The sequence below is a fragment of the Oxyura jamaicensis genome, chromosome 1 (assembly GCF_011077185.1).
Source record: "Oxyura jamaicensis isolate SHBP4307 breed ruddy duck chromosome 1, BPBGC_Ojam_1.0, whole genome shotgun sequence".
Classification (NCBI taxonomy): domain Eukaryota; kingdom Metazoa; phylum Chordata; class Aves; order Anseriformes; family Anatidae; genus Oxyura; species Oxyura jamaicensis.
The window spans coordinates 94,408,510-94,430,475 of record NC_048893.1 but is presented as its reverse complement, the minus strand read 5'-3'; the positions used below and the strand labels follow the sequence as shown (position 1 = coordinate 94,430,475).

General features: G+C 38.0%; 1 protein-coding gene across 4 annotated transcripts; it reads right to left on the bottom strand.

Moving 5' to 3' along the window:
• Nucleotides 1–1,665: 1,665 nt before the first annotated feature.
• On the bottom strand, nucleotides 1,666–21,237 carry ARL6 (ADP ribosylation factor like GTPase 6). 4 transcript variants are annotated; one of them, XM_035315210.1, is made up of 9 exons: nucleotides 21,148–21,237; nucleotides 18,601–18,751; nucleotides 16,368–16,432; nucleotides 14,604–14,672; nucleotides 11,611–11,705; nucleotides 7,653–7,782; nucleotides 6,160–6,215; nucleotides 6,040–6,052; nucleotides 1,666–3,540 (listed from the first exon to the last, which is right to left on the bottom strand). In XM_035315210.1, exons 2-9 carry the CDS (start codon nucleotides 18,721–18,723, stop codon nucleotides 3,507–3,509), a joined length of 585 nt encoding a protein of 194 aa, XP_035171101.1. In that variant the 5' UTR covers nucleotides 18,724–18,751; nucleotides 21,148–21,237; the 3' UTR covers nucleotides 1,666–3,506. The 4 variants fall into 4 exon arrangements, with proteins under 4 accessions (XP_035171101.1, XP_035171103.1, XP_035171104.1 ...); XM_035315212.1 differs by having other exon boundaries at nucleotides 16,371–16,432; XM_035315213.1 differs by lacking the exon at nucleotides 6,040–6,052.
• Between the last annotated feature and the right edge of the window lie 729 nt (nucleotides 21,238–21,966).

Below are 21,966 nucleotides of genomic sequence, written 5' to 3'. Positions count from 1 at the left end.
AAAAAAAGAAAAAGATAGCAGATTCCCTGACTCAGTAAGAAGCTTAGGAACAAGATTTGTAAGGATTTCTTTGCAACAGAAATAAGACTGGCCAGAAAAATGTAGTGAAACAGTATGACAAATCACGAGGAACATGGTGATTTCCAAAAAAGCAAAAACACCAAAAGTTTTTTTTTTTTTTTTTTTTAATCCAACTGTACTTCTTGACATAAACATTTGCTTTCAGGACAAGTATTTTGAATCAGCATTAACAAAATGTTATTTGAGTTCCACCTTCTATGGGATGACCTGTTTTCTGAGAGAAACAGTAAGTCTGCTGCACAGCTGTTTTAAGGAAGCACTGAAATGCAATATTACTATGTCATATATTATCACATCAGGATGCCTTCCTGCAGACAACTAAGCAATGCAACTGATCTGCTATCTTCTAGTTTTTCATAGCAGACTATCTTTCTCATTAGTAAACAAAAAGCAAGAACCATATTAAAGGAAGATCCATTACATTTACATCCTAACCCTTAGAACTGCCCTTGCTCAGCACAAAATTGCCCAGGAGTCTTTGGGCCATGAGAAATCTCAGCACACCTGCAAATAGCTACAGGTTTAAACACACAAAATTCCCAGGGACTTGTGTCCCAAGTACCAGAGGCAAGGCCTCCTACTCGTGAAGGAGAAGTGTAGAAAGCAATACTTTGTATGCAAAAGTGACCGTCTCATGTTTCAGCTGAAAACACACAGTCTTATGCATGATCAGGCATATTTTAAGGAAATTCATAAATGCTTAGCAGAGTCGAGTGCTTAACAGAAAGAGAAGCAATAGCACACCACATTGCGTAGGTTGTCAAGACAAAACTGAACTGTCTCACAGGCTCTTTCAGTCACTCTATTGCCTTTCAGCTTCACACTTATGAAGTTGAAAACTACATATACCTATAGCAACACTGTGGAAAAAAAAACAAAAACAGACTTTTCTACAAGCATCATTTAAATCTCCAAGGGAACTATTTTTTTTTATTTTTTTTTTGAAGCGCAACAAACTCATACATACAAATTGCCTTGGAGCATCCAGGTAAAACTCATTAATCTAATTATATTAGCATTCTAAATTAAATGGGATAAAAGTATTAAAAAAACAACATTTACTGGGCCCTCAGAAAAAAACTCCAAGGAAGCACTTTTGTACAGATGCATGAGGCTTTTTTGTTATTTATGATCCTTGTACCAAATCGATTAGAGCAGCTCAAGGCTGTAGCAACTGTGCATGTTATGGAGCTTGTCCCTGTGCAAGACATTCCATGCAGACATTCCTTCTGCAGTTGTGTTCCACAGAACAATGACAAACGCTCTAGAAGTAGTAGCCATGTGATGCCTAAAGGAGTAACTGAAAAATGAAACTTCGCTGAAGGGAATGTCCCCATTCTCACTTATTCAAAGAGATCTCCATCTGTACTGGGTCTGGGGGACAGTAATCAGCATAAATAAGTAACTGCTGTTTTCAAAGGACTTAATAACTTCATTGGAAAGCACAAAGTAAAAGTTAATAGGATACTTCTCTCAGATTTGTGGGTGGAAGAAGAAAGCAGTAGGTTCAAACTGCTTCCTATGACCATAAGAAAAAAGATAGTACTTTATGTGGTCCAATATAAACAAGTCATCAGCAAGCCATTAAGGTCCATATTCAAAAACATTTTTATTCAATAAAGGCAGAAACGCAGTTAGGTTTTATGTAGGAACTTAAACCTTGCTTTGGTAAGGAAAAATTAATGTCAACTTAAAACTAAATACACCAAGTAAGTGAACCAAATAATTGCAAAGTATTTTTACTCAGGAAAAAAAGATGTCTCCAACAAGTATTATTTTTGTTACCATATTATCCAATGCAAAGTAAACCAAAGAGTCGCCACACAATTCAGAGTTCGGAAAACTTCTCAGTTATATGATTTTTTCCTCCTTTGTACTTGATTGTGTACATTTTTAGCAGCTGACAGAAGGCCAAAGGCATCACCAAAATAGACATGAAGGATAAATATTTTCATGACAAACAGAATTGTCAGAAATAGAACATCCTGTAAGATAGATTTTTACAGTAAGAGCTCCCTTAAGCAAAGCAGGTGAGTTAACATTCAATTATTATTAAAGAGTTAAAGTACATGCAACTGTTTTATTATTTCAGGCAGTTCCCTTTGCTCCAAATATTCCTCTGTTAAATAAGCCATAAAAGGCATGCTTACAGAATATTTCTGTGTTTTATATGTTAACATGGGAGATTAAAAAAAAAACTTTTCCAAGAACTACATATTACACCTCCCACAGGGATCACTAAGTGGAAGTGAAATACAGTAGAGGACCATCTTTACCACTCTCAGTGAATGTCTTCTTGTTTATCAGACACAGGAAGAGGGATTAATGAGGAAGAGTTGGCGTGACATAAATAGAGTGCTTAGCATTGGTTTAATTTGTTACTTAGACTGCACCTTTGAAGTTAGAAAGTTTATTAAAAATCCTTCTTGAAAGTAAAGCATTTTTTACACAACAGAAGTATAACATGTATTTCATATTAATGATCTAGTAACTAGTGTAACTAGTGAACTGCCCCTTAACTGTGTTTCCAAAATATAATTTTCAATTGTATGCTTTACAAATACCTGGAACTGCAGTTTAGCTTATCAGAAAGGATAACAAATACATGCAATTAAAAAAAAACAACTTGACAGAACCATTTTATTACAGTATAGAATGCTATTTCCATCACAAAATGGACAAAAATTCCAAATGAAACTAACTGAAAGCCAGGAACACCTATAACGTAAAGGCAATCAATGAACATCTTTATGTTAAAAAAGTGACATGCTGTACATTTAAAGTCTTATTGATGTGAATGCAAATATAACCATGGCATATCACAAAAACAGTTTGTAACGTTTCATTATGAGCAGTTCCTTAAAAACCTGCAATCATTTGCAACAGCTGCACTTAATATTTGAATCCTTGTAACTTCAATCAAAATAATCTTCTAGTAGCCTATTGCAGATGGTTGTTAAAAAACCTATGTCACAATTTACAGTAAAAAGTTCCAGAAATACCTACTGTTTGCAGGTGCCCAATTTTAAGTATTTCATCAGCTTTATTTCAGGAAGTGCTGATTATTCTTCCTTGGGAATATAAATTTTACCACTTGCTCAAAAGTTGTCTTCCCCAAAAAAACATAGGAGCACTTCCTGATGGCTAATTATCACCTATAACTAAAATGAATGCAGATGCTTATTATTTACACATTTTTGGTTTTAAATATGCTCTCCAGTCACGAGATTCAATTTAATTTATGGATGTGCATACCTGAGGTACTATGTTATCTAATGCATTTTTCCTGGAAGTGATACTAAAAGGAAACAAATCAACACAGAATATTTAGCAGAACTGTCTGTATTCTTCAAGTCTTTCTTCCTTTCCAAGATCTTCTACACCTACTAACAAAGCTTGTAAGTGAGAACGCCACACATCTTTTATTAATCTCTCATGTCTTCATTGCTTGGATCTGATCTGTTAATAAAAAGAGACAACTAGTATTAAATACAAGTATAATGAATTATTGTTTTATTTCACTTTTTGAAAGCATAGCCCAGAAGTCCAGGTTATGGAACTGCATCAACAGATATTTTGGTGTCGTTAAAATAGTGGGGCACAATCCAGTTTGAATTGTTTTCAATTTGCTCTCACATCCACTTCTGAAATTCCTCCACAGCCAAGTAGCTTTCCTCAAATATAGCTAATTAAACATGAAGAGCATTCTACATAATTTTTATCCTTTACAAGCTTAAGATAAAGGATGAGAACAAGGTTTGAGAATCGTGAAGTACACATTTCAATTCCTTGCGCGCATTTCAGCTTCCACATAACTAAACTAGAATTAACTCCCCAACAGCAACAAACACCAAAGGATTTAAAGTTTGTTTTTGCATAATTCACATGGAAACATCCTTGCTCTCAATAACCACACTTCTCCATACTGAGAGCCTGATTGCCACTTCCAAGTTCACTTCAAAGATTTTCTTAGTTAGCATAAATATACTGCATCCCCATTACAATATGGGGAAGTCAGCACAATTTAATTAAAAGCAGTAGTAGGGAATGAGAGCTATGTTTAAGCCGACATGAGACAGGTTAGTTTTACCCTACTGATGATATGGTGTTGCTTGTTTCCACATTTTGTAATGTGGACTTCTATTGTAATCTCAGCTCTTGCTGAGGAAAAAAAGGTAAAACCTGATCCCTCCTGAAACCAGGGAAGGTATGAGTCTGTAAAAGACCTACAATGGATCTGCAAAAACTAGCTAAGAAAAGTATAGTTGTTGACAAAAATACTACATATTCATTAACCAGGTGTCTGTTCCTCCACTTAAATTTATGACATCTGTGATTTAGAGACCAATATAACAGAGTTCTTCCAATTTTTCTCCTCCAGTGCACTAGCAATGGGCAGGAGAATCATAGCAGAAATTGAAATGAAATCCTCATCCACTGAAAGTGTAACTGCCAAACCGCACATGCTTAGATGACAAACCAGTTTAAACCTAACTCCACTTAAGCTTTTAGGGTGCGCTGAACTGTGAGTTAATTGGAATTCTTTTAGGTAGAACACATCTGTGAATAATTTCAACTCAGAAAATTAAGAATTTTAACTACCCATGAGTGAATAGCTATAAAGAGCTATATAATCGAGTGACAGCAGAAGCACTTAATTGCAGAGATTAAAAAAATCTATGTATACAACTTAAATATTTCATCAGAAGATATTTAGACTAGTATTTGTGAAGCTTTTTAAGTAGCTTGAAGCTATGTACAAAATCATCAACTCCAACTCTGGACTGAAGCTTAGAAGTTTTCTTAAAGACAAGTGGAGGCCCTGGAAATCACAGGAAGATATTACAGAATCAGAACTATGCCTACAATCAGGAAAGAGCATTGGATTTGGAATCTACTCTCTGTAATGAAATACAGCAGTGAAGGAAGCTCAGCAGTAAGGTGCTGCTTCTCCACTACAGAGCTCTTTTAGATGGTGGAGGATGCATCAGTTTCTCTGCAAAACAGTAAATCTCTTTGTAAAGGCCATTTTTAGTTAGTATATCTTCATCTGAAAACATGACCAAATGTTTTTGTATTCTGTAACAACCTAGTAAAACCAACTATCTCCTTCTAATTAACAGAAAGGATTCTAAGTAGAAAGGACAGTCTGGTACCCAAGGACACAAGGAGGTAATGTTAATCAGGTAGAATGCCTGATACTACTTAGTTACACCTTTGAAGGAAATTCGGTGGCACTAACTCTGGGACATTGCTGACATCTAGTGGCTACCACAGCACAGAACACGTCAACCTAGACAAATCTTGCACGGCATTTTGTTCTCAGACTTCGGTTATTCTCCACTACCTAACACACTCACAATGTAAGCAATGTACATTAGATTGAGGGCACTAACATTAGAAGAATACCACACTTCACTATTCTAAACATTTAGCAGCACACGGGAGGACCAGAGAGACCCAATCCTTACCAATACACAACATAAGGAGACAACACAGCAACCACATCAAGTTTGCAATTAAAGAACTTGTATGCATTACATCATATAAGCCAGATCTGTTATTTTCTATGTGGTTATGAGTGTCTGCATATGCTAGGATCCTTACAATGTAAGCAGGTTTTTTTTGGGCGCTACATCAAAAAAAAAAATCAAAATCAGTGTATTTGTTTCTAGCCTGCTTATTCACCATTTCCAAATGCTTAACAACAAGATATGGAAAACTGGGACAGGCCAGTAAGAATAAATTAAAGAACAAACTGAGCTACCACTATACAAATTAAAGTTCAGGAGCACCATGTATTATTATTGTCTAAAAGAAAGTTTTGCACCGTTTCAAGAGTATGCATTAACATTTCATAGTACACACTTTTGGCAGAGAACTAACGTGATCTTTGTGTGCACATTAAGGAGAAAAATGAAAGGTAAGCATGAGACAGAGCATCGCATCAGTACTCACTGTGTAATTTGATCTGACAGCAGAAATGGACAGAAAAAACAAAGGAAATAAAGAAAATCTTACAAAATGAAAAGAGTTTAACAGAATGAGAATAGAGCAAGAGAATTACATATTGTATACCTTGGAGCCAGTCCACACCATCCTGTAAACCTTCTCCTTTAAGAGCATCACTGGCGCTGAAAGAAACAAATCAAATTATGAAGACACTGTAATAATACCAGTTTCAATGGACTCATCACTATACCTGTAATTTACAGAACTGCAAAGTAGCATGTACACTAAGTTTTCTTCACCTGGAGAAGACTGCTTCTCAAAGGATTAATTCTACAGTACCTTCCCAATATGAGAACATTTCAAGATGTGATTTTAGTTCTGAGTAACTACTACAGTCCTGAGACACTGGAATCATTCCTAGAAAATGAGGGGCTCTTGAAAACCTCCCACATGAGACAGCTGTATTGTTCTGCTGCAGATACACTTCGACAACGCCCTCTACAAATACTGTAAAACATATGTTTACCGTCTACAACAAGACCAACAAAGTAGCACCTTCCTTCCTCCCACACAGTTCCTATACAAAGCAAAGGTGTTGGAGTACTGGAGGAAACAAGTACTGTGCATACACACTTCTTTTAATAGCCACCCCACGGCTGTCCATTTACATTAGACCACAATGAGAATGGTGTGAATTTACCCTTTGAATCACAGGGGTACAACTATTTAAGGCCCCTCATTCTGCAGCTTATGCAAATTAACACAGCAGTGAATCTGCACTGCTTTGTGGTTATCTATCAAATTATTTCTCAAGGAGCTTGGGAATTCATCAGTGTAAAGCAACAATCCCAAAACAACACCCAGGTAATCAAGTTAATTATTAAAGGGCCTAAAATGAAAATTTTAGTTCTCAGCAGCACTTAGCTGCTGATACCAATTTTAATTTACAATATAAGAACTTTTGTAAGCTAAAAATCTGTAAAGTACTTCTAAAAATTCTGTAAAGTACTTATGAGCACAAAGGGTTTTTTCCCCTGTCAACACGGACACAATTCTTTTATTTATAGGAAAGCTTAACATCCTTCAGAAAGGAAATACAATAGTTCTTAAAACTAAAAAAAACCTCAGACATTATGTGGTGCAATACTGTCTCTCTGAATTCCCACAGGAACAGCTTGCTAAGGGATCTTTTAACAGCAGCACCTGGAGACTGAAAGAAAACAATTCTAAAGGCTTCACTGTTGATATTATTTATCCTGCAAGACAATCCAGCAGCAACACAGATGGCAATTCCACACAATTTCCCAGCAAAAATAGGTAGAGCTACTCTTCGGATAAGAACATTGCTTTTCAGTTTCACTGAAGTTCTCTATTTCATTATTCGAGTAACAGTTATCTTGTGAAAATTTTCTACTTACAGTCTACACAAATGCATTGTATTGTGCCTATAAAATGTATTTCATTGCAAGTATTGTAATGTATCCACTCATTTCACATATGGCAGAACAGCATTTTATTTGGTAGATTTAGTTTGTATTATATAATACTGAGTGGCATGATAGAGCTAAAATATGGATACAAATTACCAACAGAAGAGTAGAAATAAAAGGAAAGTTTACCAGATATGCCAGGGCTTGTCTTTGATGTTTTCTAATGACAATAACTGAGATACTTTCACAGATGATATTGCATCCCTGAGGTCCATCTTGTTTGCAAAGAACAGAATAGGCAGTCGACGGTGCTTAATATCTAGGCACAGGCAGAAATAGAACCATGACAATATGCAACACGATCTCTGCAAGTAACAAGCTACGAACAATACAAGAAGGTATTCTGCTCACCTGTAACTGCAATTCTTTGAAGGTTGTATCCTACCAAGATGCACACTGTTGGGTCACATGGCCTCTGATGCATGCTTCAAGAAAGCTCAAACTTTCTGGTAGGTGGGATCTCCCCCTACCTTACACATATATTTAAAGCTGTAGGTAGAAGTTGCTGGTGAAGCTGAGGAACAGGAGTTCAAGCAGTTTCCTACAAATACTATGTGTGCTTCTGTTTAGTGAAGATTGGATGTGTAATGTGAACAGAAAAATTATCTGCATTCCTTCATATCCTCCCAAAAGTAGATGCATATGAGTCGTCTGCACTATCCCTTAGCATCCTGGAGTACATCCATTACTTTCTTTAAAATTCATAAAATAAGAAAAGATGCAGGCATCAGGACATCCCTTATCTGACCTGCACTTAAACAAAGGCTTCTGTTCCAGAAGCTCTTTGCAGTTAGTAGCGGGAACCACAGTCCAAACCAAGGACTCTGATACACTGTTAGTTTCTGGTGTATTTACACATGGAACAGCCTCTCTGATCATAGAATCATAGAATATCCTGAGTTGGAAGGGACCCTTAAGGATCATCAAGTCCAACTCTTGACACCGCACAGGTCTACCCAAAAGTTCAGACCATGATTTGATTACCATGAAAGGCTAGAGAGTCATTGCAAAGAATGAAAGTATACATCTGCCAGGTTGGAGAGAATAAAGCTGACAAAAAATTACTTGTATCAGTGCCAACTACAGAAAATGTTCCACGTTATTTAAAAAGATTAATTATGGGATTTTGGAAAATTTGGATTTGAATCAACCCATCAGTTTTTCATACAAAAAGATCTTTAAAGAAACCATGATAAAAACTTCCATGGAGGCGCATCTTAGAATAGTAAAGAGAAGAGGTTGTTTTCCATACGAAAGAAGCTAAGGATTTATCTGGAACCTCCAAATATAAACCAGCTGACCCTGCTGGGAAGGGTGGGAGGGAGAACCCCCTTAAAAAACCAACTCTCCTAACACTGAAATGAATTGAACTTCTTAATTATGCTCTTTTCTAACCTCTTACTGAACCTTCCCACAAATCCAGGGGAGATACTACTACTACAACCATACTCAGACATCATGAGTGCTCAACAAAATGCGTATGTTTTCAGAACTGTTTACCCTGTCTAGAGCTACTTTTTCCTCTGACATCCTCTAACATGAATCAAAGGCCTTAAAATAGAAACACAGAAAGAATATAATTAATTTTCTGTTTTAATTCCACAGCTGAATAGCTTTTGTGTCTCTCAAATGATACTTTTACACTAACCTAAAGTGTAATTAAATGAACTCTTGCACCCACAGGTTGCAGTTTACGGATATGTTCAAACCTCAGAAGTTTAACATCACATACGCAGATAGCCAAGTTTACCAAGGAATTCTCAGCGTAGATTTTTTTTTGTTGAGCACTTGACAAGGGGGTACAACCTACCTGCATATACTCATAAATGCACACTAAAAGATGTTTGCTAAATAAACTGATAAACAGACACATTTTTTCCTACTTTATTATTTCCTACTATGCTATACCCCATCCTTCCCATCTTTTTGTGGTTATTGATGGAAAGCTAACGTTTGCTTGTTTCAAAAAGTTATGAGCTAACTCATTAAAAACAAAACAAAACACAGACACTAGAGACATGTAATGTGTAATTTTATACAAAGCATTTCAAATGTACAGAAATTTCATTTTATTTTAGAAGCATGTACTGGAGGTCAAGTGACCCAAGAGTCAATGTCTGACTAGGTAATCTAACGACTGTGATTTTGCAAAATGCTGAAGTAATAACCTAACAGTGATCATTAAACAAGCTGTTATTTGTCGAGCGCACAGTCCACTATCACAAGCAGTAGTTTTGATCTTCAAAACAATCCCAGCTAGTACAACTTCTAACACCATTAATGCTTCACATTTCACATTCCCTTTCACCTGACCACTTCAGGCAAAGCCTGTTTTACTGAAGGATTGCTAAGATTTTTCAGGGACAGGAATCTATTCAAGGTTATTACCCAGCATCCACTTAAACTGTGAGCATGTACATTTAAACCACAACAGGGGGTTCACAGAGGCAGAAGCACAGAGGGGGAGAAAGTAGGGCATGTAGAAGAAGGGTAGAACAACAGTAATGCAAATAAAAATATTGCTGTAGTAAAGCAATTATAGATTGATTCGGTTAATAGTTACTTTTATCAAACATTATTCTCTTTGGTTCTCTTGGATTAAGATCTATCAAAATCCCAAAGGATAAAATAGGAATGCTATGGCTGCACTTCACCTGAGCTGCACCAAGGCAAAAATACAGTAGTCCGCTTCCTTGGTGCTAGGGAATATACCAGGTGGCCACAGCCATGATCTTTCAGGATGAGAAGACATAAGCATATCAAAAGCTGAAGAGAGCTGACCTACTAGATCAGTGCTAGTAACCTGTTAATACCTAAATACAATACTCAAAGCTGCATATTCTCAGCCTTAACGCTTTTTACTCTTTTGTGTTATAATACAGCACTACATACTACAGTTGTGTCTACCTCCTGTCCTTAGTCTTACGTGGTTTCCCTTTTATCAACAGAATCACCTTTTTACTAGTGTGGTTAATACCTGCTTTGTTAGTTCCCTGATCCTTATGTAATCCACCTGCAGCCCTTGGTTCACCTCCTCCCTCCCCTTGAACTTTGCAAGCCTGTCCTTTCAGTGTCTGCACTTGAAGCGGCCCATTCCTCTAAACATGAAACAAAGAGGGCCCAGTCAGCTCACATACACTCAGCTACAGCATCTTTACTGATGAGCTCATGTAGTACATGCAGCCTGCAGGGAAAATGAAACCATAGCAATACAATTGCTCCTATCTCACACTACTATTATTGTTTAGAAATATAGAAGTATTTCTCTTTTTTCACTTGTAGTACTGTAACCCCACAAGTTAAGGCTCTACTAGCTTAATAAATACAAAGTTGCAGTATGATTTCACTTTTAAATTTCCTGCAAGTAGTTTTACACTCTGGCTACTCAGAACAACTACTACAGTGCTGAAAGTCAATCAAAATTGCACTTTGCTTATAAATATGTAATTTGATTCCAATAATGGTGGCCATATGGAAAGGCAAAGAAGGGACGAGTTGACTGATCTCAAAACTTACTGAAGAGAATACAGCCTCATAGGAAAAAAGTAAAAGCCTCTAAAACTAAATGCCTCACCAGCAATCTCCTCACATCCTCTCCTGCCCCACGTATCCTTCTACAGGCAATTGAAACTGACTGGTGTAAATAACCAGAAATAAGGATGCCAGGATATCTTCTAATAATGAAGAAAAGATAAATGAAGAGTTACATTAAAGGCACTAGTAGTCATGGAAAAATTCAGGCATGGAAATTTTGTGTATGTTAGTCACTGTATACAGGCTCTCCAGCTTCCAAAAGGTCAAAATCAATTCTTCTTCAAACTAGCACAACTTTTGTTTTATGTTGATTAAGAAAGAAGTCCAAGAAGAAGCAATCCAACATAATGTAGCCAACTGATAAGTGATCAGTTTGTAAGTCAGAACAGGTATGTAAAAAAACAAAAACTTTTCCAGGGCTATTATTCTAGTATTCGTGAATGTCTAAAATATTTTTAAAATACTCAGAATGCAGAATGTGTTAGGCAAGAAGATTTGTTCTTACTACAACATAACAAACATGGAGACAGAAGGAGAAAAAAAGCCTCCTCACCTGGATGATTCAGAAGGGTGTCAAGTTCTTCTTTGGCCACAACCATTCTTAATTTGTCACTGCTATCAATGACAAAAATAATGGCTTGGCCTTCTCTGCATAACATAAAAAGAGCAAAGAGGCAAATTATAGGGTCTCTTAAACTGTGATTAAGAAAAGGCTTCAGAAGAAACACCAAAAAAGCAAACAAACCTGTTTTTTTCCTCTAATTTTTGTTATTTGCCATTAACATTTGAATCCAGCCCTATTTCTGAAAGTCAACCTTTTGACAACCTGCATAAATTTTTTGAGACTTGAGATTGTTAGCTGCGTGACTCTTACAAGGTTCAGCCTACACAACAGACTCTTCAAAAATCTTGATTTCACCACTGAGACTGAAAAATGAACTCTGAAAACATAACTGACTGCTATGCTGACAGTGCGATCACAAAGTAAACCTGTAGCTTTTTGTAAAAATCCTTTGTTTCCTACACTAAAACAATTTTATTTAGAATTTTTCTTTAAAAATTGAAGTTGATTTTTAAAGAAAAACAGCTGTTTAACAACCAGGCACATGCAGATTAACTTTCACAAAAGTCTGCATAAATAGGATTTTATTTAAAAAAAAATATCTTAAAAATAGGTAAAAATTTTTCTACTATTTCAAATCACCAAGACATTTTGCTGGCAAAATGACCACAGTCAAAATGTAAATGTGCCATTCAACTCCTGATTTCAGCATATTATTTATATTTCATGTTTCATTTATTGAAACTTATTTGAAAGCAAAATAATTCAGAAAAACACCTATAGGAGACCCAGAAAAAGTATTCTTAATTTACATGTTAATGGAATAGTTATTTGTCCTTTTTTTTTTTTTAACATTTATCTGAGAGAGAATTAAAGGTACTTCTTCACCCCTTCAACCATACCCCTTAGTACTATCTTTGTCCCAGACAAAAAACCCACCTATAAAACAAAACAGCACAAAAAACAGTCCCTACTGACAAAAAGAAATACCTTGACCAGTCTAAGACTGCAGGAGAATGTCCAGTGTTTTGTGAAATACGGCAGAACGTGAATAGTAAATTAAAAATACTATGACTGTTTCAGCTAATATTTAAATATTGTACTCTCAAAATCTTTATCTACAGGAAACAGAGTCCTAGCATGTATTTACTAACACAAAATAGCTTCACAAACAGGTAGCAGTGACAGGAACACAACATAAACTTACAAATATTTAAGACACCTGTCCTTTGAGGACAACCTAGAGGATAGGTTCAAGCCAAATATAAGGGCAAGCTTTAAGTACTTTGAGGCAACTACTTCAACACAGATATTTGATCAGAATTAACTGGCATACTTTCTGTTCTTATAAAATTAAATCTAGCTTAACTTTATAAACTAAACAGTACGTAATTATTTTATATTATTTTTAGCAAAAGTTAATCTTCAGGATTTGACTACTGCACTGGATCAGGAACAAAAGTGGATACAAGTGTATGTTTCACTATCAACATTAACTAAGAAACTCCCTTCCCATTAACATTAAAAAAAAAAGCAGTTTATGCCACACAAGGAGTAATTTACTGCATTAAATACATCAGTCAGATAAAATCATTTACTTATGAAACACTCAGCTAGCATTTTGAGAGCAGCCTAAGGGCATCAGCTATTGAAATCCAAAAGTTCTGGGAAACAGACATAGAACACTCTTGAAAGTGACGCCCCCACAAGTCTTCAAATTGTTAACACAATTTTGACATGAAAAGAAGTAGTATTAATCTTCAATTAAAGAATGCTTTAAGGTCTATCACATTTCATATTAATCAAATATTTAAACGATAATCTCCAGAATGGGGAACACAAGCTGTTTCTGTGTGATATAGTAACATTCAAGTTCTGTTGATCAGCAACAGGTATTACAGAACACCAGTGAAGTAACAGAAATAAAGCTTCAAGTTTCATCAGCAGCTCGAAAAATTGACAATAGTGTCTATTACTAGTAAGTCAATGCTTGCAACAGTGCATCCAGCTCTGGGGCCCCTGGTACAATAGACACGGACCTACTAGAGCAGGTCCAGGGGGTGTCCACAAAAATGCTCAGAGGGCAAAAGTACCTCTCCTGTGAAGACAGGCTGGGGTTTAGCTTAGAGAAGGCTCCAGGGAAACCTTAGAGCAGCCTTCCAGTATTTAAAGGGGGCCTACGGGAAAGATGAGGAGATACTCTTTACCAGGGTGTGTAGTGATAGGACGAGGGGTAACTGCTTTAAACTAGAATACTAGTTAAACTAGATTTAGATTAGCTATAAAGAAGAAATTATTCACTCAGACAGTGGTGAGGCCCTGGAAAAGGTTGCCCACAGAAGCTGTGGATGCCCTGTCCCTGGAGGTGTTCAAGGTTGGACGTGACTTTGGGCAACCTGGTGTGGTGGGAGGGGTCCCTGCCCATGGCAGGGGGTTGGAACTAGGTGGTCTTTAAGATCCCTTCCAACCCAAACCATTCTGTGGTTCTATGAATACAATAATGTTATAAAATACAGTAAACATCCTACTTCATAAGTAACATTCAAGGATACTTGATCAAATTCTTAGTTTACACGTGCCACTTCATCCTCTGAGGCTCCTCACGTATTTAAAACAAAACTAAACAAACAAAAAAAGCAACCCTTAGCCACCAGCCAGTATCTTTTGGTTCTTAAAGTCTCTTCCTTACAGAAGAGACCTAATTTATCTTGGTGCTTTCCAATAGGATTTTTTGTTTTTAAAATTTAAATCTTACCTCTAGCACTCTCCCACAATCTTTGAGATAACAAGATGTCCCCAAAATTATGATAATTAACAGCATATCAATTCTTTTTAAAATAGTTGTCCTTATTCAGACCAACCTCCCGTCGAACACCAGGCACAATTCTTCTCTAACTCATTTCTAAGCACTAGGTATTATTAGACTTCCATGTACATGCCAGCTAATATGAACAGCAATGCTATAAAACAAATAATCGGCTTACTTGTAGTAATGTTCCCAGAGGTTTCTGTATCTGCCTTGGCCTGACATATCAAACACTGTGAAAGACAAACTGTAAAGAAAAGAAAATCAGGCACAAAGAACAAAACCAAAACCAACCTACTTACTTTGCTACCCCGACAGAGAGAGCCAGATCAACTTGAATCCCAGTTATCTGTGAAAGATTCCAAAAGGAACTTTGGCTCCTGTATCTGCCTTCAAACTATCCTACCCAGCTTTGTGGTCTTGTAGAAATACTTCACAACAGAAAAAATATGTTTATTCTCTGCAAAAAGAACTAAATCAATTACAGGAAGTTGTACTGAATACAAAATAAGCTCCCATTCTGCCCCTCTTTTGATCACGTTATCATTGGATGTCGTTTACAATGTTGAGTATATAAAATTTGGAAGAGCCATGACTTAAAACGCACATCCTGTCTTAAATTCTGTCCTTAGACAGGCATGGACAGCATCAAAAAGATTCTGTAGGCAGAAATAGCTTTAAAAAAAAAACAACTAAAAACAAACAAAAAACCACACACACCACTCTGCCTTCAGAGAGGCATCACATTCTGGCAATAACAGGTTTCTGCAGGTGACCAAGCTACAAAGGACAGTCTTTGCAACTTTGAGATTTCACACAAGTGCTAAACACAAGGTCAGCTTCCAGAACATGACAAGAAAACTCTGATCCACTTCTGAAACGTCTACTGAGGCCACACTGAAAGCAATACTAGGTTTTCCTATTTTGGATAGTCCCACATAGCTTCCAGAGTGGAAGCAGTATCAAAATGAGGAGGTCTCAAAACATTCTTTCCAGTCTATATCCAGACATTACCAGGTTCTAGACCAGCTGCCCTGCCACGTACAAAGTTCTTAGCAACTCCAAAACAATGTTTTGATTGTAATACTAGAACTTCTTTTGTTTGGTTAAACATTCTACATTGTATAACTGCAGGTCGCTTCTCCTGTTACAGGACCAGGATAAAGGAAAGTAATATAAATGGATTTACATTCTCACACTCCCAAACCTGTCTTATGTGCTTTACTCAGAGAGAATACAGCTGTGAGTCTCCCGTAGAAACAGGAAACCCATCAATCCCACATGTCAGCTCAAGGAGGAAACAATTGCCTTGCAGCCTGACTGCACCCATTAAAAATATACAATGAAGGTTACAAAATAATAAACTAATATCTAATGTTACCTCTCTGAAACATTTTTGCCTCACCATATCCCTTACATACATCCTAGCTTTCCTAATAGCTTGGCCTTCACTCAGCCAATGATTTGTTCCTTTCCTGACCTTTGCCCCGGCATCTTTCCATTGCTAAGGCTGTAACCACCATTTTTCATTTAATGAGATTCGACTGTAATCTCCTCAGAGTCTCTCCAGTGAGAGTGCTTATCGGAATACAGGTTGCCACCTAAGTAACTGCCTGTCCTCAAGACCGTAACAGCTTCCCAGTCTGAAACTGTTAAGAAAGAAATCAGAAGCTCATAACACACCACCACAAAGCTTTTATTAAAGAACAAAAAATACTTAACATATATTCCGTGTTTTGCACTGCTATAAAACTATATATTCTAGCACTGTCAGTCCAGAATTGCAGCTAAGACTCCTGGATACTACAACACTGCAGCAGGCTACATGACACTTCAATACACCAGCACACCATTACGCTCAGTTACATTATACTAAAGATGTGATGCAAGTCCAACTGTTGTACATTATTACAGTTAAAAGGGAGAAAATTAAAGAAACTGCTACCTGGATGTCTTGAATTTCTCTATGCTGAATCCTATTGTTGGAACGATGTCCTGAGTTTGAGCCTATAAGGGAAAGAAAGTTTAAATTTTTAAATCAAATTAGAAAAGACGTAAATATTGAAATATATTGGTAACACGAATACATCACACATCTATTTTTCCCCAATACAAAATACAATACGCAAAATACACTGTGCAATACAGAAGATTTTTATAAATCTACATACTGTTACTAAATAAGTTCCCAGAAAAGCATAATTCACAATCAAGGTTTTCATTTTCTAGGAAAAACAGCAGATACAATTGGACAAGAGCACTGAAGACATTTCATCCTTAGAAGTGAGATTACATTAGACTGTGTGTGTCCATGTGGACGTTACCTAAGAAATAAAGACGATATATGTTAATGTAGAAGATGACAGCTTGAAGACTGTGACTGAGGTCGAAGTTCAAAATACTCGTGCACTCTTACGACCACAAGGTCAGCACAAACAAGCCTGCACAATGCCCAAAGTCTCTTTGACAGAAGAGGGTGTACTTGTGTCAAAGCACCAGACAAGCCATACTCAGTTTCTACTATCAGGCTGGAAGAGTCTGTCTGAAGCTGGAAGGTATACTACACAATGGCCTAATCATAGCTCTACTCAAACTACCAGATCACTGGAGGAATGGCCAAAGTGTGAAGTGTTATTCATAGACCTGACTGGTAACCAGATTTACTGCTGAGCTAGTGAAGTAACCTCTCAGCTAAATCGGTACAACAGAATAATAGCTCCTTCAGGAAGTAGCAATACTGAGCAGGGAGAAAGGTTACATTTAGATTACAGATCACATTTAGATTACAAAGATCCTCAGATTATAGAGCTGAGAAAGTGATACACAATCCTTTCACAAACTTCCTAGAGCCCCTTATTAAAAACACGATTAAAGTAGTTACCCTTCCCATGCAACTGAAACAAGCTAAGTTTATCCATCTACAGTTTTATTGTGAGAATGGTATTTCACCATCCTAAACGGTTTAGTCAGCACTTCCTGTCCACAAGGGAAAATCTGTGCAAAATAAATGTTAAAGAAATAATATCATCTCCTCTATTTCAAATGTATTTATGAGGCCCAGCTGATACAACCGCAGGCAGGCAGAGAAACACTTCTAATTGCCAGACAATTGATATATTGTTCCTACAGCAAAGCAGCACTTGTTCTTAAGAAGACTGCACTGTTCTTAAGAATATCCAGAGCTGAAAATCATCTGCTGACTGAACTTACTAAAACCAATTTCATGAAATCTGATCAAATGACATTTGTTGCACATTAGAGAATTTGCCATGTCTTGCTAGGATAGGACTTATGCAAGTTGAATGCAAAGCCACCCTCATAAAGTATCACATTAAAAGAAAACATTCAGAAGTAAATTCTTATCACATGACTTACCATAAAGCAAAGGAGAAATAAATTCTATTTAATCAAGTAATCCCTCAGGACCTTCTCTTATATCTACCCCTGTGATAAAACTTGAAGTCAGTATTCAGCTCTAGATAGGACACCTTTATTAAGGTGATCCTGACATAAAAACCCTGCTACAAGGACGGTCTCAAAAATTCTGTGTGTATATAGATCTCTCTCTATATACGTATATATGTATCGATATAGATATTATATACATATATATAATTTTCTTGTTTCAAATTGCAGCAATTCCCCCAAATGACTGGCAACAGACAGTAAGCAATTTTACAGTTTTCATTTCTCATTTTATTTCTTTCTCATTAGAATACTAATTCCAAGGAATAGAAGAGTACCAGGCTCTTGGACTGAGTTATATTTTTAAACAATGTCCAGTGGTACTCTTCAAAAAAATAAAAGTCAATGGAATTTAAAAAACAAAATCTGTGTCCTGATATAAGCAACAAAAACACACTATATTCCAAATGCATATAACCAAGATGCACAAGCCTCATCTCAGCCATCATAAACCCTTCCTTACTAAGTGATCTTAGAAGATGTGCCATGTTAACACTGTGCTTCTATGTTTTCATAACATGCACACGGTTGCTGACATTTAGTTTTAGTTGGTTTGAAATTTGTAAAACACATTTGTACCGCTGTACTAAATCAAAAAATTCTTCACATCTTTTTCATGATCACAATCAGTATAACAACATGCAGAAACAGTTGAAACAGACATCAACTCTGGAGTAAAACATCAACAGTAAACTAAGTAGGCTACTTACATTTGAAGGTTTAAGTTTATTTATGATCGTTGTTTTGCCACTATTGTCCAAACCAAGGCACAAAACATGAACCTCCTTTTTCTTCAGCCCAAGCCATCCTGCTAGCTTGTCAAACAGTCCCATGACTCTGGCTCAAATGCACAGCAATCACCTGTTGTTCAGAAAATCAGAGACGGGAATAGCCGTCGGAAAAGGGTTACATATACAGCAGCGCTAGCACAGTAGGTGGGCATGTGGATAAGAAGTCCTTAAACTTTTAAAAGGACAGCATGAATAAGACACTGCGCAAACAGTGCCACAGCAGGTTTGCTCGGTGTAATAAGCAAATGGTGTGTAAGCTGATTATAGCGAAGAAGCCCTGATGCTAAAGGAGATTGGCTGTTTACAGCCCTGCTGATGTAACGCTGTAACGATGTAACGCAGCGTCCTCGATTCACTGGGCAGCCCTGCTGCCGGTGTCCCAGGCGCTCCAATAGAAGCACGAGGGCAACACCTCCTTACCTGCTGCTGAACGGACAGAAAGGGAGTAAAGTAGATTTTACTTCAAGCTGTCAATAGTCCTGTCAGCCACTGTCATTTGGACAACCAAGCAAAACAACATCTACTTTCTTCAGCACCTGCTACGTGATTTGCTGAACCCTGAAGCAAATAAAGCACCCTCTGTCAACTCAATTCAAACTGTAATTGTAACAGGCTTTGACGATATTAACATGTGGAAACTGGGAGCTCACACGCTACAAATAGAAGCTGATTATAATGGGTTCAACAGACACGAAGCCAGACAACTTAGTATTCACCTGCATGTCACGTGGAAGCTGAACTCCTGCTCCTGCCCAGACACTGAAGTTACCTGGCAGTCACATATTTAGGAAGAGCTTTCATTGTGCTTTCCTGTGGGGCACTTGGCCAAACATGCTTTGCAAAGAGAACAACCCTTGTTTAGCCTGAATACAGTCCTCAGAGAAAATTTCAACAAAACGGATAAAAGCAAACATTTGTGACACTTTCAATAATAAAGCACTTTATTAATACCAGAGGAAATTCATGGAGTGGCCAGGGTTGTTTTTTCTCTTAATAAAGAAAACACATAAACACTGGATAGCTCAAACTGTGAGCTTAATTACCCCCAGAAAGTCAGATAAAGACGAAAAAATATCAGTGAAAGGTGTTTGGTCTCACTTCTTCACTAATTGATTACAACATTATGAATAATTGAGTTATAATATAAAATAGTTTAAGCACATAAAAACAAACTTAGTAACATAAGCCATCAGCTTTGCTTAGGATCAACATTTTTTTAAAAAAAATATACAAATATAACATAGTGCTTTATCACTGTAATGTGTTTTGGTTCAAGCCTGGCAGTAATTTTGAGTGGCCAGGTATGCTATATGTTGTTGTCACCTGATTAAAAAAGCCCAACACCAGTTATAGCCATTCCCTCAAATAAAAATCATGAATTTTCTTCTAACTCCCTTTATTTTATGCCCTATTACTTTATTATGCAAACAAGCACCAAAAGCAGATTAAGGCTTAGTGTTTATTATCAAATTAACCTGACAACCCCCTGCTCCAAAATACATTATGTCCTAGTACGATCAAGACTCACATAAATATATTCTAGAGGATGAGGTCCACAAAATAAACGTTATGAAATTTTCAATAGGAAACCTCCAACTCTTTCAAATTTTTGAGCTGATCTGTGACAGCCTGTAATGCGGAGATCAGTCAAGTGTTAGTTGGCTGAGTACAGCAGTGGCCCTTCAAAACATGTAGCCTCAAGTGCTGAAGCTTTAGATAAGTTTTCAGATACAAAGTTCTGGTGAAGTCTGCTAAGTGCTAGCTTACTAACCACAACTTGGTGAGTACGGAATATCGTGGAAGATGTTGAAGCAAGACTTCTTTATGAAGAAGAAATATATTTACATTTTTCCATTCCCAAATATTCCAGTCTATTTGAAACATCACCATCTTTTTCAGTGAGTCAAAAAAAAGCACTTGCAGGCAGCAAGCTGCATCCCTGAACTCGTGTGTACATCCCCTACCCTAAAGCCTGAGCAGACAAGAGACAATTGCATTGGGAAAGTAAGAACCCCACAGGTACTCATACAACAGGAAAGGAGAAAATGCAAGAACCTAGAAGACGCTCCTGGGGCTTACAGCCTACAATGCTGTACAGCACATCGCACCTGAGGTGCCCACAGCCTGCTGCTGCGATCACCCACACCCAGCTTAAGCAGCAACCCAGAGCCCTCACCGCACACGTGGGCGCTGCTTTTGGGCTCCTGAGGCAGGGACGAGACCAGACGGGCTGCAGGCCCCTTCCCAACTAAACGGCCTTAAACCACTCCATCTAACTCACCCGAACTATTCAAATTCAAGCGCTGCGGTACCAAGGCTGCCCCAGCCGGCGAAGAGACCCCTTTTTAGCTCAGCATCACCGACAACTCAACGATACCATCATATTTTTTAAATACAAGACACCCTCCCTCCTCCCCAACACCCACAGCGCCCGCCCACAACCTCGCCCCCCGGCGCAGCACAGACCTCGGCCCACAAAATGTCGGCCGGGCTCGGCCGCCGCCGCTGTTGCCGTGGAAACCGCCGCCCCGCCCCGCCCCGCCCCGCCCCGCCCCGCCCCGCTCGCAGCAGCCGCGCCTCTTCCGGCCGCTGGTCGGCGGCACCTCCCCGGCAGCCGGAGCCCCGCCCCCCGGGCCGGTCCAACGGCCGCCGGCAGCCGTTGAGGGGGCGGTGGGCGGGGGGCCCGTCAGGGATGGCTGCTCGGGGGGGTGCCCGGTGTGGTGCTGAGGCTCAGGGAAACGCCTGTTAAAAAAACGAGAGGAGAAAAGTAGAGGGGTCGGGTGCTCACAGGAACGCGTGTTCCAAAGGGTGGGCGGTAGGCTACAGTACGTAGGGAAATAAGTCATAAACCAGCCTGTAGTTTAAGTAGTTACAGCATCTGGGCTTTGAGAAGGCAACAGCTGGTTTAGGCTGGACACAGCATACAGGAATACATTTATTTTTTTTTGCAGTGGAGCTTAGTCCAGTCAGAATGTCTGGTTCTCGGTCTGCTGTACAAACTCAAAACTACTTAAATCCAAACAGCAGCAAGTTTAAACTAAAACACAGTGTCTTTCCTTCCACGTACCTACACTTATATGCCCTCTTTGTTTTCTGTTCTGTGAAAACGAGTACCGTGATTTCTTGTGCTGCTGCCGTTACCAAAATCCCTCAGGCTACCATTAAAAAGCCCCATCAAGTTTTTAACTGGAGCACTGTCGTGAGATTTCCTCACTATCTCACTTGTGTTGAGGTACTTGTAGGACTCAAAAATTGGGCCATATTGTTCTCCCCGCGTACACGGCA

Coding starts and splice junctions, on each gene's coding strand:
- ARL6 (XM_035315210.1), bottom strand. CDS start 18,723: ATGGGACTGTTTGACAAGCTAGCAGGATGGCTTGGGCTGAAGAAAAAG. Junction 7,783..11,610: donor CACCCTTCTGAATCATCCAG/GTGAGGAGGCTT, acceptor GCCTGTGCCTAG/ATATTAAGCACCGTCGACTG. Junction 6,216..7,652: donor GACAAGCCCTGGCATATCTG/GTAAACTTTCCT, acceptor TGTTTCTTTCAG/CGCCAGTGATGCTCTTAAAG.